Source organism: Chlamydotis macqueenii, chromosome 24, assembly GCF_036417535.1.
Source record: "Chlamydotis macqueenii isolate bChlMac1 chromosome 24, bChlMac1.mat, whole genome shotgun sequence".
NCBI lineage: Eukaryota > Metazoa > Chordata > Aves > Otidiformes > Otididae > Chlamydotis > Chlamydotis macqueenii.
Genome location: NC_141579.1, coordinates 6507198 through 6522640, shown reverse-complemented (window position 1 = coordinate 6522640; position 15443 = coordinate 6507198). Strand labels below are relative to the sequence as shown.

The following is a 15443-nucleotide window of genomic DNA, read 5'->3' as shown; positions in this document are numbered from 1 at the left end:
GGGGGCGGGGGCGGCCCCGCCCCGGGGTGTGCGGGAAACGGGACCCAGCCCTCGACACCCCCCCCCCGCCCCCCCCCGCCCGGCCGGCGGGAGAATGACGCCGCGGACGTCACGCCTCGGGAGGATGACGTCATGGCGAGGCCGCCGCGGCCGGGCGCCGCCTGAGGGCGGGACTTCCGGCCGCGCGACCGGAAGCGGAGGGAGGGGGGCGAGCGCTGGTTGGCGGGAGGAGGCGGCGGAAGCGGAAGCGGCGGCGGCGGCGCAGGCGCAGGCGCGGTGGGAGCCCGGGCCGCAGGGAGGCAGGGAAGGGAGGGAGGCGCCCGCCCGACAGCGCCATGGAGTCGCGGGGGGAGCCGCAGCCGCCGTGAGTGCGCGGGGACGGGGCTGGCACCGGGCACCGGGCACCGGCCCCGCCCCGCCGCCCCGCCCTCCTCCGCCGGCCCCGCCGCGCCGGGGGCGGAGCGGGGAGGCCCGGGCCGGGCCGCGCCCCGCGGCGGCGGCACGGGCGGGGCGGGGCGGGGCGGGGGGCGATCCCCCGGCCCATCGCCGGGAGGGGAGGTGCGGGGGGCTCTGACGGCGGGGAGGCACCGCCCCGGCAGCGCGGGCCCCGCCGCCCGGTGCCTTCGCCCCTTCGCCAGCCCGGCGGCGGGAGGCGCGGGCCGCGCTCTGGGCCGGGGCGCCGGCTGGAGGGCGGTAGCCGCGCCGCCCGGTGCTCTCCGCGCTCGGGGATCAGTGCCGCCGCGGCGCGCCGGCCCCTGAAGCCGGATAATCCGGCGGGCTGAGCGGCCCTGAGCTGGATATCTCGGTACTAACGGGGCTAATCCTCCTTTATCGTTACGCGGCTAGGGCTGAGCCGTGCTTCCGCAGAGCGGCCTCGGAGGGCAGCCTTCCTCGGCGCTTCCGTAGCGATGCGTCCCGGCGGTGGGGCGGTGGCCGGCCCGGCTGCGGAGCCGTGCCTGGCGTTGAACGTCCGTAGCCGCCAGCCAGCGGCCCGCGCGCGCAGGGCTGGGCGTGAGCTGCCCATTGTGAAGGGCAGGAAGCGCGGCGGTCTCTGGCCGGCCAGCCTTTCCCCCCGGCGCGGGCACGCTGCGAGCGCCTCCTCTGAAACGTTCTTTCCGCAGGAACAGGATGAGCCAGGGAGGCTCGAACCCGGCCGCGGTTCCGCACGCCGCTGAAGATATCCAGGGAGATGACAGGTGGATGTCGCAGGTAAGGCTGGGCGCGGCGCCGCTCGCCCGAGGCCGAATCCTCTCTGCCGGGGGGCCGTTGGGCCGGGGCTGCAGGGGCCCCGCCCGGCCGCAGCTCCCGCTCCGAGGTCGCGACAGCCCTGCCGCCCTGAAGCGGGCGGGCTCTCGGTGCGCGTCTGCCCTGTGTTGATGAACCGCGGCCTGAAAGCTGCCCTGTGAAACCGTTTGGGAAAGTGCTCCGGGTGGCCCCGTTAGCTGGGAGGAGTCGCCCAGCCCCTCGTTAGAGACAGTGCCAAGCAGCGCTTTTCCAGCCCGCGTCTTTGCGAGGGAGCCACCAAGCTGAAAGCAGCAGAGGCGACGCGTCGGGGCTGCCCATCCCTCGCTGCGGCGACTCGCCGTTCCTCGCTCTGTTCTGTAGCTGCTGGATCTGGCGGGCGCGCGGCGGGCTCGCGGCTTACGGGGCAGCGTAGGTGACGCTGCTCTTCCCGGAACCGCGACTGTCGCCGGGCTCTGCGCGGCCAGCTGTTCACGGGTTAGCGCGGAGCAGGGCGCGTGGGGGAACGGCAGCGTCGGGCGGCTGTCCCTCCGTGTCCTGCAGCACAGACGCCCGGCTGGAGCTCACCGCCTGCTCTCTGTCACCAGCACAACAGGTTTGTCCTGGACTGCAAGGACAAGGAGCCCGACGTGCTCTTCGTGGGCGACTCCATGGTGCAGCTGCTGCAGCAGTACGAGGTATCGTTAAAGGGGGGTGGGGGGCTGTGGGAACCAGAGCGCCTCCCTCTCTGATCCGGTAGCGGGTGATCGCACAGAATTCCAACGGTTTCTTCTGTCCTGCTCTGCCTGCCTGCTTGTTTCCGTTCCGCCCTACTCCTGAGCTCCGCGGCGCTGGTGCAAAGCCTCGCTGCGTTACCTCTGTAAGCCGTTCGCAGTCCTTCTCTGAAGCCGTTACTGACGGCCTCCATTTTGGGACACGAGCACAAGCCCTTGCTGCTTCCTTGAGCCTCGGAGCCCAGGCTCCCATGGGAATCCTTGCAGGTGCGTCTTGCCCGGCCAGAGCACGTTTGACCCTCTGGCTGCTGTGGGCACACTGGCTCTTCCCAAAAACTTTGTTGGGGCAAAGAAGAGTTGTGCCACTCTGCCGTGGTGGTGGCAGCGTTGTTCTGCAAGAGCAGCCTCCGTTTTTTTCTGGTTGTGTTGCCTGGTGAGAAGAAGGGTTCCTTCGGGTCGTAGATACCTTCTTCGGAAGGTCTGGACGTGGGGAGCTGGGGACGCGGCGGCGCGCAGCAGATCCAGCGCTCCGTGTCTCTGTCGAGCCGGGCAGGCGGCTGCTGGAGAGAACCTCCCCGTGCTTTGCGCCAGGACAGAGTGCTTGCACGTCTCAGTCTCTTCCGGGCCTCCGAGTAAGGCCTCGTCCTGCGTCCAGTGCCCTGTGTGGCAGTGAGTTTTCAGAGGGAGTCTGGCGGCTGCTTTCAGTGCCCTGGAAGGCGCCGCTTGCCCGTGCGGTGCCTTGCTTTCACCGTCAGGCTGCGGCTCTGAAACGGCGAACCAATTCCCGATTGCAGATATGGCGAGAGCTCTTCTCACCGCTCCACGCGCTGAATTTTGGGATCGGAGGAGACACCACGGGACACGTGCTGTGGAGGCTGAAGAACGGTGAACTGGAGAACATCAAACCCAAGGTACGGGCAGGAAAGCAAAGCGGGCAGCCCCGTGCTGGCTGAGCGGAGGCATCAGTGCTCAAGGGGTGCGGAGCTGAGCGAGCTGTTACTCGTGACAGCCCTTCTTGGTGGCACTGAGCACGCGTCAGGTGTCGCGGTGGGTTTGGCTGGACCAGGAGCGTTCGGGAACAGAGCCGCACGGCTCCCGCCCGGGGTTTGTGCCGCTGAGCGTGCGAATCGGAGCGGGTCGTCAGCAAAGAGAGGTGGCCGCCTAGTCCTGGGGAAGATGCTGAGCAGGCCCATGGGGAGGCAGCGCCGCTGGCATTCCAGCCTGCTCTTTTTTGTTCCAAAAAAAGTTACAGACGCTTTTTTCTCCTTGTAGGTCATTGTTGTTTGGGTTGGAACAAACAACCACGAAAACTCAGCGGAAGAAGTGGCAGGTGGAATCGAGGCTATCGTGCGCCTGATAAACACCCAGCAGCCACAGGCCAAAGTTATCGTACTGGTACGTCTCTCGCGGCGCCGGGGGAAACAAACCGCCCCGAGGAAGCCCCGCGTTCCCCGTGCCGCGTCCCCGCGGCGCCGGGAGCCCCCGACCGTTACGGGGGAGGGCAGCGGCTTTCTTTGTCTTCTGCCTGGTGCGTGCCTCCCCTCCTTCGCTTGGCTTTGCAGGAGTTGTCCTTTCGGCCCTTCCGGGGACGGGTACGATCGCTCCCGTTTGCGGTATTGCTGTCCCACTTAGGAATGTTGTGGACGAAGGCCTGCGAGGGGAAAAAAGGTGCCCGGATCAGGGCCGGCCCTGAAATCCTAGCCGGCTTCCTTGTCTTGGCAGCTTAGCCGGCGCCTCTCCTGCTGAGAGAAGCCGGGTGACGGCATTCGCGATGCTGCTGAAAGCGCAAACGGACACGTTGAGGGGAAAAAAAATGCATGTATTGTGTGCGCAGCGAGCAGGCGCTGCGCCGGTTGTGCCTGCGGCTCACCTGGCTCCTGTCGCGTTTCCCATTGGGTCTGAATGGACAAAGTCCGCTGGAGGGGCGAGTTCCCCCGCGGCAGCCGTCTGAAATCCTGAGAGCGGCCTGGTTTGGCGGCATAACAACGCCTGCCTTCCCTTCCAGAGTCGTACGAAGCTCTTTTTTTGCCTCCTCCTTCTGCCAGGGCCTGCTACCTCGCGGGGAGAAGCCGAACCCGCTGCGGCAGAAGAACGCCAAGGTGAACCACCTGCTAAAAGCCTCGCTCCCCAAACTGCCCAACGTCCAGCTGCTGGACGTGGACGCCGGCTTCGTGCACTCCGACGGCACCATCTCGTACCACGACATGTTCGATTTCCTGCACCTGACGGGAGGGGGCTACGCCAAGATCTGCAAACCCCTCCACGAACTGATCATGCAGCTGCTGGAGGAGACCCCCGAGGAGAAACGAGCTGCCCTGGCCTGAGCAGCCGCTCTCGGCGTTCACAGCCTCGTCCAGCCCATCAGATCAGTTCTGTCACTGGCACTACAGAATCCTTCTTTCTTAAAGCACTTTCCATTGTAGAATGTTACCGGATGTTCGTACCTAGTGTTTTGAGGGGGAAGGCTCACGTTTGACCGGTCTTGCGCGTACGCGGGCCGGCCGGGTCGGTTTTCTTGCAGGAGGAGGTTAGCTGAAGAAGAGCCGTACTTGTAAACCATTCCTCACTCACACCGAGAACAGGACTGTCGCTCTGTGCCCCCCTCGTGTCTCGTCGCTCTGTGGTTGTCCTAGAACCCCCGCAGCCCGTCTGCCGCCGCCCCTGGCCGTAGGGATCGTGCTCTGTGTGTTAGCCTCTGAAGGAGAATCGCGTTCCGCTCGCAAAGCCGGAACAGATGCATTTTTCCAAACTCAGTCCCGCCTTTTGAAGCTGGTTTCTTGGTTTTTGCTTTCCTTTCCCGGGGGGGTTTTGCGTGACGCGTGTCGCTTTCCCGCTCCCTCTTTCTGAAGCGGCGTGAAGCTGGGATTCGGAAGCGTAAAGGAAGACGGTTGACCGCGCTCGCGTAACGCTCCCGGGGGCTCGTTCCCGCGCTCATGTCACCGCGGCGCCCGCTGCCAGGCGCCTTTCCTCGCGCGCAGCTTTCCCCGGGGCCATCTCACCGCAGCGGGTGCTGCTGGCTGTCCTGTTCTCGCGCCTGCCTGTGCGTGGCGGCGCCGGCTTTTAACAGTTGCGCAGTTTGGGATTTTAATTCTCCGGTAAGCGCCGCGCGAGGCAGCCGCTCCCTCGCTGCTCTAGAACTGACATTTCATTCCTCCCAGACGCCTGTGCCGCAGGGCTCTTGCAGTGCTGTTTCTTCTTTTTTTTTTCTTTGGTTTCTTTTTTAAGTATGACTGTTACATCCTTTTTTTTTTCTAAAGGAAACCCATACGAATAGCCCCTGTCTGCGAGGCCTGAATCAGCCTGAAGCTTTACAGATTCCAAGGTGTATATTTCTTTATCGCTTCTGTTTTACTTGTATAAACATTTTATTTGAGCAACTACAGCCTCTTAGAGGAAAAAGCGAAGTCGAGTTGTAGGTTTTCCTGCCCCGGACAGCGCTCCTCGCCTGATCCGGCGGGGCAGGTGCCCTCCTGCGCGGGCTGCGACCGGCTGCAATTTTGGTTTGTTCTTCGGTTGTTTTTTTTTTCCCCGTGAGGGCTGGTTGCGGTCTACTAACGATCGTGTGAAAACGGCTTTTCATTTAAAAGTGAAAGGTCCTCGTTGTCAGAGAGGAGCTGGTGCGGACCCAGAAGGCAGAGATGAACAGACGGCTAGAATTGCGAATAAAACCGTTTTAAGCCAGGTCCGTCCCTCCTCGGCTTCCCTGCCAGACCCGGCCCTGGTTCACGCTTCAGCGGCTGGCCCAGAGCCGCCGCCGCGGATCCCTGTGCTTCTTCCCGCGTGGGCGGGATCCGCGGCCGCGTGCTGCTCCCGGCGGGTAACCCGCGGAGGAACGGAGCGGGCGCTCCGTGCCAGGCTCCCGGCGTGGGGCGGCGCAGTGCACAGGCTGCTTGCCGCGCCCCCGCCGCCGTGAGGTGCGTAGCCCGCCGGCGCGTTGCTGTTGATCGAGGGTGCCGGTGTTGAACGCGGCCTGTAACGCTGCGTTGAGTACTTCGCGTCCCCACGCGGTTCCCCGCTTCCCGTAGCTTTGCTCGTAGCAGGATTTCTGCCTGGATTGCATGCGTAGTGTGTGTTTTGTCGCCAGTTTACGTGATCTGCGCGCAGGCGAAGGAAGGACGAAGCGCTCCCCGTACCGGGATGGGAAGCAGGCAGTTTCGGTGCGCCGCCGTAGAGGAGGTGTTGGGTTTTGGGTTCCTGGGCTCGTGCGAGAGGGCAGCGTGCCGGTTTCACCTGCGCGTCCCTGCGTCCCTCCCCGCTGTCGCTGCCTTTGGTAAGGAGGTGCCAGCCGGGGAACGTGCTCTCCGGTAGAAAGCTCCGACTCCTCGGCTGGGCGCCGCTGGGCTGTGAGTCAGCCCCTCCTGGCGCGGCGCCGAGCCGACCGAGAGGTTTGGCAGGCTCCTCGGCCTTCCGCGGCGCGGCGGAGGGCGGCTCCGCTTGGGCTTGGCTTGCCGCGGTGCCACGCTCCGCGCGTGGTTCAGCGCTCGCGGCCCTCCTCTGCTCCCGAAACCACCTCCAAAACGTCCCGGCACCGCGTGGAGAAAGCCCGGGCGGCTTCCTCTCCGCTCAGACCTGAGCTCTGCTTGTCGCTGCCTCACCGGGAACCGTCCCGCTCGCGGCTGCGAGGTTTCGCGGGGGGGAAGGAGGGGCTCTCCCTGCCCTAGTGCTAAAAACCCAGCGCCTCCTTCTTCAGGGCAGGAACTGGCCCTGAGGGGCTTTGCCCCAAAACAGCTCCGCGCGGATCTGGCATCGCCAGTTTGGCGTCTGTTGCAGCAGAGGAAAACAAAGCGAAAGATGCGAAGGAGGAAAAGAGCCCGTGGTGACTCAGCGGGGCACAGGACAGCCGCCGCAGGATGGGACCTGCGGGGCGCAGAGCCCGTGCCGCGCGTGAATCCAGCCCGCAGCCTCGCCGTGCCCGCTCGCCGCCCTGAACCTTTCCCGGGACAAAAAAAATTGTGATTCTGCTTTGGCAAAAATGCATCGGCTGGTAGACGTCGCTCTGTTAGTGCATATTTCAATATAAACGTCGATGTTTCACCCCAGCGTGTCGCAGCGTCTGTGTGTGCGCGCCCAGGCGCCTCTGCCCTTCCCTCTCTGTCCTGCTCGCTCGGTCGGCTTGCTGCGGGGCCGGGGAGTGCTGCCCCGCGCAGAGCCGCCGGCCAAACCTCCCGCCCGGCGCTCGCGGCGTTCCCTCCGCGGGCTCGGGGAGCCGCGCTCGCCCCCGTCCTCCCTGCTCGCGTAATCCTTGTGCTTTGTCCGTCTTCCCTCTGCTGTCACCGAGCAGAGCTGAGGTCCTGTCCCCGCGCTGTGAGCGGGGTTCAGGCGCTTTGGCCCGCGACGGGACGCGAGCTGCGTTTGCTTACTCAGCGATTTGTTGTTAATAGCCCTGAGATGCGCGGGGAGCGCGCCCCGCCACGCAACCCAACCCGCGGCCGTCCCGCCGGTGGCAGCACTCGGCACCGGCCGGCGTTCCGCTCCCGGCTCCTGCCTGGGCGCCCGTCTGTCCCCGCGCGCGTCCTCCCGCCCGCTGTCAGCGTCCACCACCCGTCGCCCGGAGCCTGCGTGCAGACTGGCTGAAAAGTGCTTTGGGCTCCTCGCCGAGAGGACCGGTAGAAATAAAGTGCACAATAGCAGCAGCGCTCTCGTCTCCGTACGTTTGTCCCGCAGGGAACGCAGGGGAAGCGGCCTGGCCTCGCCGGCCGCAGCGGTGCCGGGCTGGAGCGGGGCGCGGGACCCCGGCCGGGGAGGAGGCGCCGAGGCGGGAGCGGGAGCAGGCGAGCCAGGGCCGGGCGGCTGGGGGCTCGGGCGGGTGGGACGGGTCCTTGTCCCGTCGGAGGGGCTCGGGCAGCACCTGTGCGAGGGGCGGCTGTCCCTGCCCGGCCCCGGGGCTGGGGATCCCCTGTGGGACAGGGCTTCCGCCTGGGGTCCCGTGTGGGGCAGGGGGTCCCCTACAGGACAGGGCTTTTCCTATAGGGCCCTAAATAGGGCAGGGGGTCCTCTGTGGAGCAGGGGATTCTCCTGTGGGGTCCTGTATGGGGAAAGGGCTCCCCTACAGGGTCCCGTACGGGGCAGGGGGTCCCGTGTGGGTCGGGGCTTCCTCTCTGGGGTCCCGTACGGGGCAGGGGGTCCCCTGTGGGTCGGGGCTTCCTCTCTGGGGTCCCGTACGGGGCAGGGGGTCCGCTGTGGGTCGGGGCTTCCTCTCTGGGGTCCCGTACGGGGCAGGGGGTCCGCTGTGGGTCGGGGCTTCCTCTCTGGGGTCCCGTACGGGGCAGGGGGTCCGCTGTGGGTCGGGGCTTCCTCTCTGGGGTCCCGTACGGGGCAGGGGGTCCCGTGTGGGTCGAGCCCTCCCCTACGGGGCCGAGGATCCCCACGGAGCAGGGGTTCCCCGGCGGGACGGCGGCTCCCGAGGGGTCCGGTCTCCCCGGGGCCGCTTCCCCCCGCCCCGTCCCGGCGCCGCCCGCCGCCGCGTCACTTCCCCGGCCTGGCCCTTTAACGCGTGACGGTGCGTGACGTCACCGCCGGGCCGTGTTTACAGCCGCCTGCGGAGCGCGGGGGACCGGTACCGGCAACCGCGATCCGGCGCCGGGATCGGCACCGGGCACCGGGCACCGACCGCGGACACCGGCACCGCGCCCCGCAGCGCCCCCCCCCGCCCCCGCCGCGCCGTCGCGGGGCACCGGTACCGGCCCCGCCATGGGGCAGGGCGCCCGGGCCCGTCCCGGCTGAGCCCCCGGTGCCGTCCCGTCCCGCCCCGTCGGACCTTGGCCGGCCGGGGCGCGGCCGGGGATGCTGGCGGGATGGCGGGGCGCGGGGCGGCCGCGCCGGCCTGGGCGCTGCTGGCCTGGGCGCTGCTGGCCCTGCCGCCCTCCCTGCCCCAGCGCCAGCCCCAGCCCCAGCGCCCGCGGAGGGTGCGGGAGACGGAGGCCGTCTTCAACACCACCTACGCCGACTGGGTGGACGCCGACCTGCTCAACATCTACGCCTTCAACCACAGCGTGCGGAGGAACAGGGTGAGCCGGCCGCCGCCGCCCGCTTCCCCCCGTGGGCTCCCCTTCCGTCGGCGGCCCCCGCCACGGCGGCCGAGCAAAGTCCGGCCGCCGCCGCCGAGCCCGGTGCTGCTCGCCGACGCCTCGCCTTCCCGCTGTCCCGGCAGACGGAGGGCGTGCGGGTGTCGGTCAACGTCCTCTCCGACCACAAGGACCTGCCCGTCCTCTTCGTGGTGAGGCAGAAGGAGGCGGTGGTCTCCTTCCAGGTGCCGCTCATCCTGCGGGGGCTGTGAGTGCCGGCGGGGTGCGCGGGGGGCCGGCGGGTGGGCCGGGGGGCGGCGGGCGCAGCACGGCTCTGCCTGCCCAGGTTCCAGCGGAAGTACGCGTACCAGGAGGTGAGCCGCACGCTCTGCCAGCCCCAGACCAAGGCGGAGGTGGAGACCCAGCACTTCTACGTGGACGTCTCCACGCTGTCCCTCAACGCCTCCTACCAGCTGCGGGTCACCCGCGTGGAGAACTTCGTGCTGCGGTGAGGGGAGCCCCCACGCCGCGCTCCCCGGCCCCCCGGCGCGCTCCCCTCGGCAGCCCTCCGCCTTTCCCGTGCTCTCTGCAGGACCAACGAACGGTTCAGCTTCAATGCCACGGCCGCCCAGCCCCAGGTGAGGAGGGGCCGGCGCGGCGCGACGTGGCGTGGGAGAGGGTCTGCGCCCGCGGCCGGCCCGCGGAGGAGCGCGCGGCCACCGTGGCGGCGACGGGCCCTTTCTCCCCCTCAGTATTTCAAGTACGAGTTCCCCGAGGGAGTGGACTCGGTGATCGTGAAGGTGACCTCGGCCATGGCCTTCCCCTGCTCCGTCATCTCCATCCAGGACATCCTGGTAGGCGTGGGCGGGGGGGCCCAGCGCCAGGGCCACCCCTGGTGCCCGGCGCGGCTGACGGACCCTCCGCGCCCGCAGTGCCCCGTCTACGACCTGGACAACAACGTGGCCTTCATCGGGATGTACCAGACCATGACGAAGAAGGCGGCCATCACCGTCCAGGTGGGCGCGGGGCCGTGCCGTGTCCGCAGAGCTGGCGGAGGTGGTGGCTTTGGGGCAGCCCCGAGCCCCCCGGCTGCGCTCCGCTGAGCCCCGTCTCTCATCCCCCAACGGGACGGCCGCCGCAGAAGAAGGATTTCCCCAGCCACAGCTTCTACGTGGTGGTGGTGGTGAAGACGGAGGACGAGGCGTGCGGGGGGGCTCTGCCCTACTACCCCCTCTCCGAGGATGCCTCCCCAGGTACGCCCGGGGGGCGCGGGGCCGAGGATGGGGCGTGAGCGGCGCCCGCGAAGCGCGGCGGGGCCGACCCCTCCCCATGCCCTCTTCCAGACGACCCCGTGGATCAGCACAACCGGCAGAAGACGCTGGAGGTGACGGTGTCGCCCGCCATAACCTGTAAGCCTGGCGGGGGGCCGCGTGGGGCTGGGGGTGCTGGGCTCTCCGGGGAGCCCCGCGGCGGCTCCCGGGGCGCCGCTCCCGCTGAGGGCTTGCCGCGGCTCCGCGCAGCGGAGGCCTACGTGAGCAGCGTGCTCTTCTGCCTGGGCATCTTCCTCTCCTTCTACGTCCTGACGCTGCTCATCGCCTGCTGGGAGAGCTGCCGGTGAGTTCCCCGGGCACCGCTGCCCCGCACGGAGCCCCTGCGTGCGGAGCCCCTGCGTGCGGAGCCCCTGGGCGCCTTGCCGTCCCGCCCCGGCTGCTGGCACGCTGCCGCTCACCGCCGCGTCCCTCGGCAGGCGGCAGAAGAGGAAGGGGCTGCTGGCCGCCGTGGACTCGCCCAGCCTGGACACGGGTGAGGGGCGCGAGGCGGCGGCGCGCGGCGGGGTCGGCCTGGGGGACGCCGGGCGGTTTCGCCGTCGCGAGCCCCGTGGCGAAGCCCCCCGCTGTCCCCCTGCGCCCCGCTCGTCCCCCGGCTCCGTGGGGACGAGCCCGGATGGCGGGGGGACAGGGACGTCCTGGGGCTTGGGCGTCTCACCGAGTCTGCCTCTTTCCTCCGGCGGCTTTCCGGGGACTGCCAGCATCTCTACTGGGTAGGTGCCAGCGTCCGCCGCACCAGGGCAGGGGCGCGGGGCGCCGGGCCGGGGTCTGACGGGGACCCTCCTGCCTCGCAGGGCACTCCCGCGGCATCCCCGACTCCTTCCTGGGCCACGCTCCCTACGACAGCTACGGCTACGGCTCCTTCGGTGAGCGCCGCGCGCCTGCCCTCTCCGGCGGGGCTGCGGGCGGGCGGCCGTGCCCACCGCCTCTGGCCGTCCTCGCAGGGAACGGCTCCTCCAGCAGCGCCGAGGGCGTCGCGGACGGCGCGGGCTCCACCGAGGTCCCCTACGGCTGCGTGGGTGAGTCCGGGACGGCGGTGCGGCGGTTGGTGCGGCCGCAGCCCCGCGCAGCCCGCGTGCCCGAGCGGCGCCCGGCCGTGCTGCCGGCGGCCTCTCGGCTCTCTCTGCCCCTCTCCGTCTCTGCGACCCGGGGTCGCCGGCCCTTCCGTGCAGGCCCGCAGCGGGGTCTCCGTCGGCGTCGCCGGCCGGCGGGACGGCCACGCGCCGGGGAGCCCCCCCGGGGGCTCAGCCCCGCTCCCGCTGCGGTAACTCTCGCTTTCCTTTGAAGGGCAGGAGCAGTTCAAGCGGCGCACGCCCTCCGCCCCGATGAGGCCGCTGAGCATTGCCATGGGTAGATGCGGGTACCGGGCAGGGACGGGCCAATCCAGCCAAAATCCGCCCTGCCCCGGCCTTGCGCCCGCGGGGCTGCGGGGCCAGGGGGGACGTCGTCCTCCAGCCCCCCGCGCTGTCCCCGTGCCCCCGCGCGCGTCCCCGGGGCTCGGGCGGCGCGGGGGGAGCTGCAGTCTGTCCCCGAGGAGGGGGCTGAGTGGTTAATTGGGGGCGATTGGGGGTGGGCGGTGAGGGGGGCTCGGCGGGGGCTCTGCTGACGGCCCCGGCTCGGCCGCAGGGGAGCGGTCGCTGGAGAACGTGGCCGGCCGGCCGCGCCTGGACTCGCTCAGCTCGGTGGAGGAGGATGACTACGACACGCTGGCCGACATCGACTACGACAAGAACGTCATCCGCACCAAGGTGCGTCCCGGCCCGTGCCCCCCGCGCCCCCGCCGGCTGCCCCCCCGGCCGCGGCGAGCCCCCCACCCTCCTCTCCTTCCAGCAATACCTCTGCGTGGCCGACCTGGCCCGCAAGGACAAGCGGGTGCTGCGCAAGAAGTACCAGATCTACTTCTGGTGAGCGGGGACGGCGGGGACGAGGGGCGCGGGGCGGCGCCCCGAGCCGGGGCGGGCGGCGGGACCCCCTGACCCCCCCGCCTTTCCCAGGAACATCGCCACCATCGCCGTCTTCTACGCCCTCCCGGTCGTCCAGCTGGTCATCACCTACCAGACGGTGAGCGTGCCTCCGCTGCTGCCCCGCCGCGACGGGGGCGTCCCTGCGCCCCGGGGCTGCCCCCGCGTCCCCTCGTCCCACCCTCTCCCCGCGCCCGCAGGTGGTGAACGTCACCGGCAACCAGGACATCTGCTACTACAACTTCCTCTGCGCCCACCCTCTGGGGAACCTCAGGTGGGTTTGGGGGGGACGGAGGGCGGCCGGGGGTCCCCCACGCCCCGGGCGGGGCCGCGGCAGGGAGGGCGAGGGGCCCGCAGCACCCACGCCCGCGCCGCCCCCTCGCAGCGCCTTCAACAACATCCTCAGCAACCTGGGCTACGTCCTGCTGGGCCTCCTCTTCCTCCTCATCATCCTGCAGCGGGAGATCAACTACAACCGCGCGCTGCTGCGCAACGACGCGCACGCCCTGGTAAGGGCCGCGCCGCCGGGGGGGCCTCGGCCGCCCGGGACCCCCGCCGCCCCAGCCTCCCCTCCGCCCCCCAGGAGTGCGGCATCCCCAAGCACTTCGGGCTCTTCTACGCCATGGGCACGGCGCTGATGATGGAGGGGCTGCTCAGCGCCTGCTACCACGTCTGCCCCAACTACACCAACTTCCAGTTCGGTGAGTGCCCCCCCCGGCCCCCCGCCGCCCGCGCCGGGGCCGCCCCGCTCACCGCCGTGCCCCCCCCGCCGCAGACACCTCCTTCATGTACATGATCGCGGGGCTCTGCATGCTGAAGCTCTACCAGAAGCGCCACCCGGACATCAACGCCAGCGCCTACAGCGCCTACGCCTGCCTGGCCCTCGTCATCTTCTTCTCCGTCGTCGGCGTGGTGAGTGCGGCGGGCGCCGGCGGGGCGGGGGGCGGCCGGCGGAACACCCCCCCCGGCCCGCTGCCCGCCGCCCCGCTCGCTGCCCCGCAGGTCTTCGGCAAGGGGAACACGGCGTTCTGGATCGTCTTCTCCGTCATCCACATCCTGGCCACGCTGCTGCTCAGCACCCAGCTCTACTACATGGGGCGCTGGAAGCTGGGTGAGGCGGGGGCTCCGCCGCCGGCGGGGCGGGCGGGGGGCGGCCCGGCGGCCCCCCCGGCACGGCCTCTCCTCTCCCCACAGACTCAGGCATCCCGCGCAGGATGCTGCACGTGCTGTACACCGACTGCGTGCGGCAGTGCAGCGGGCCCATGTACGTGGTGAGTGCTGGCGCGGCGGCTCGCGGCGCGGGGGTCCCCACCTCTGTCCCCCCTGCCTGCCCCTCACGGCCCCCCCTCGCCCTCCGCAGGACCGAATGGTGCTCCTGGTCATGGGAAACATCGTCAACTGGTCGCTGTAAGTGTGGGGCCGGACCTCCTGCCGCTCGCGCTCCGGCAGCCGCGCTCGGCTCTGGGCTGAGGATTGCCAGCTCGTGGCAGCTGTGGCCGGCTGACCCCCCCGCCTCCCCAGCGCTGCCTACGGCCTCATCGTCCGCCCCAATGACTTCGCTTCCTACCTGCTGGCCATCGGCATCTGCAACCTCCTCCTCTACTTCGCCTTCTACATCATCATGAAGGTGCGAGCCGAGCCCCCCGGCCCGCGGGCCAGCGGGGGGGTGCCGCGTGCCCAGCGGGGACGGGCGCCCCTGCCCGCGCCTTGACCCCGGCCTCTCCCCCAGCTGCGCAGCGGCGAGTGCATCAAGCTCATCCCCTTGCTCTGCATCGTCGGCACCTCGGTGGTCTGGGGCTTCGCCCTCTTCTTCTTCTTCCAGGGGCTCAGCACCTGGCAGGTGAGCGGGGGGGCCGGGGCGGCGCGGGGGGGGCGGGGTGGCCGGGGGGGCCCGCCGGCCGGCGCGGTGACAGCCATCCCCGTCCCCGACAGAAAACGCCGGCCGAGTCCCGGGAGCACAACCGTGACTGCATCCTGCTCGACTTCTTCGACGACCACGACATCTGGCACTTCCTCTCCTCCATCGCCATGTTCGGCTCCTTCCTGGTGGGTGCAGGCCGCCCCCGGCCGCCCCCGCGCGCCGCGGCCCCGCTCACCGCGGCCCCGCTCCCCTCGCTCCGCAGGTGCTGCTGACGCTGGACGACGACCTGGACTGTGTCCAGCGGGACAAGATCTACGTCTTCTAGGGGCCCGCGGCCGCCCGCCGCCCCGGGACCATGCCAAACGCCCGCCCGCAGCCCCCGGGAGCGGGCACCCGCCGGGGCGGCGTGCGGCCCCGGGGAGGGATGTGCTGCGCGTCCCGGCAGCCGCTCCGTCCCCCTCCCCGCCAAGCCTGGGGGTCCCGGCGTGCCTCGTCCCCGCCGGCCGGGTCCCTCCCTGGGCTCGTCGTAGCCAAAAAGGGGGCAGGGGGCCTGGTGGGGCACCCGTCCTCGGTGGCGAGTGACACTGGAAAAGGTGCTGCTGCCACGTGGCCGTGCGCCCGCAGCGCGGGGGCCAGGGCGAGCGTCGTGCCGGTGGCCCCCCGGCCCCCCGAGCGCGTGGGTGCGGGTCTCTCTTCAGTGCCTGAGTCGTGGGGGTGGGACGCGGGGGTCCGCGCGTCCGGCACGGCGGCGATGGCGGGACAGTCCCCGAACGCGTCTGCCTCGGCGTCTCGGGGGGGCGTCGGGCGTTGGTGCCCCCCGCCGCTGCGCCCGCCCAGCGCCCGGCTCTCCCGGGAAGGGGCTCGCATTAAAGTGTCTGCACTTTGCCCGCGCCTCCTTCCCGCCAGGATTTCGGGAGAGGGGCGATGCCGCGGGGGCCGGGGCGGCGGGGCTGGGTTGGGGCGCCCAGGGAGGTCCCACTTTGTGGCCAGCGAGGGTCCCGGGGCCGGGGCTCCCCGCGGCGTCGCAGCCGGGTACCGGGGCGGCCACGCGCCTCGCCGAGCGGCCCATGCCCGCCCGGGGCAGCGCGAATCCCGGGGACGGCCGCGGGATGCCCAGGCGCGAGGCCCGCAGCGACGCCCGCCGAGGGCCGTGCCCCCGCGCCGAGCCCCGCTCGGCCGCCCCGGCTGCGCGGCGGTGAGCGCACGGGGAAACCAGCCATGAAGTCAGGGCAGAGGCCCTCGGTGGCTCGCGCGGCCGGGCTATAAAAGGACTTGGTCCCTCAGCCCCCGGCCCCGCGGCCTCCCTGCCTCCGAAGCCGCTGGGGCGGAGGCAC

General features: G+C 70.3%; 2 protein-coding genes across 5 annotated transcripts; both read left to right on the top strand.

Moving 5' to 3' along the window:
• Positions 1 to 285: 285 nt before the first annotated feature.
• Positions 286 to 6994, top strand: PAFAH1B2 (platelet activating factor acetylhydrolase 1b catalytic subunit 2). Of its 2 annotated transcripts, XR_015261039.1 has the most exons (7): positions 286 to 364; positions 1122 to 1209; positions 1830 to 1919; positions 2750 to 2866; positions 3228 to 3350; positions 4001 to 5277; positions 6040 to 6994. XR_015261039.1 is itself a non-coding variant. In XM_086766214.1 (6 exons), the coding sequence occupies exons 1-6, from the start codon at positions 336 to 338 to the stop codon at positions 4277 to 4279; spliced, it is 726 nt and encodes a 241-aa protein (XP_086622340.1). In that variant the 5' UTR covers positions 286 to 335; the 3' UTR covers positions 4280 to 6994. The 2 variants fall into 2 exon arrangements, 1 of the variants encoding a protein (XP_086622340.1); XM_086766214.1 differs by having other exon boundaries at positions 4001 to 6994.
• A 1524-nt stretch (positions 6995 to 8518) lies between these two features.
• On the top strand, positions 8519 to 14994 carry SIDT2 (SID1 transmembrane family member 2). Of its 3 annotated transcripts, XM_086766174.1 has the most exons (29): positions 8519 to 8962; positions 9106 to 9227; positions 9306 to 9467; positions 9552 to 9597; positions 9712 to 9813; positions 9892 to 9975; positions 10101 to 10212; positions 10303 to 10368; positions 10480 to 10573; positions 10707 to 10762; positions 10989 to 11000; positions 11082 to 11153; positions 11232 to 11306; positions 11575 to 11637; positions 11914 to 12035; positions 12118 to 12191; positions 12282 to 12348; positions 12449 to 12522; positions 12634 to 12757; positions 12832 to 12949; positions 13024 to 13160; positions 13251 to 13359; positions 13443 to 13519; positions 13609 to 13655; positions 13770 to 13875; positions 13978 to 14088; positions 14181 to 14294; positions 14372 to 14493; positions 14529 to 14994. In XM_086766174.1, exons 1-28 carry the CDS (start codon positions 8750 to 8752, stop codon positions 14432 to 14434), a joined length of 2622 nt encoding a protein of 873 aa, XP_086622300.1. In that variant the 5' UTR covers positions 8519 to 8749; the 3' UTR covers positions 14435 to 14493; positions 14529 to 14994. The 3 variants fall into 3 exon arrangements, with proteins under 3 accessions (XP_086622300.1, XP_086622298.1, XP_086622299.1); XM_086766172.1 differs by lacking the exons at positions 8519 to 8962; positions 9106 to 9227; positions 9306 to 9467; ... (9 more) ...; positions 11575 to 11637; positions 12118 to 12191 and having other exon boundaries at positions 11238 to 11306; XM_086766173.1 differs by lacking the exons at positions 8519 to 8962; positions 9106 to 9227; positions 9306 to 9467; ... (9 more) ...; positions 11232 to 11306; positions 12118 to 12191 and having other exon boundaries at positions 11574 to 11637.
• The last annotated feature ends 449 nt before the right edge of the window (positions 14995 to 15443 follow it).

Bases quoted from the DNA above. Each gene is read 5' to 3' on its own strand.
- PAFAH1B2 (XM_086766214.1), top strand. From the start codon at position 336: ATGGAGTCGCGGGGGGAGCCGCAGCCGCC. The intron at 1,210-1,829 runs GTAAGGCTGGGC...CTCTGTCACCAG, and splicing joins ATGACAGGTGGATGTCGCAG to CACAACAGGTTTGTCCTGGA. The intron at 2,867-3,227 runs GTACGGGCAGGA...TTCTCCTTGTAG, and splicing joins TGGAGAACATCAAACCCAAG to GTCATTGTTGTTTGGGTTGG.
- SIDT2 (XM_086766174.1), top strand. From the start codon at position 8,750: ATGGCGGGGCGCGGGGCGGCCGCGCCGGCCTGGGCGCTGCTGGCCTGG. The intron at 12,349-12,448 runs GTGAGCGTGCCT...CCGCGCCCGCAG, and splicing joins TGGTCATCACCTACCAGACG to GTGGTGAACGTCACCGGCAA. The intron at 13,876-13,977 runs GTGCGAGCCGAG...CCTCTCCCCCAG, and splicing joins CCTTCTACATCATCATGAAG to CTGCGCAGCGGCGAGTGCAT.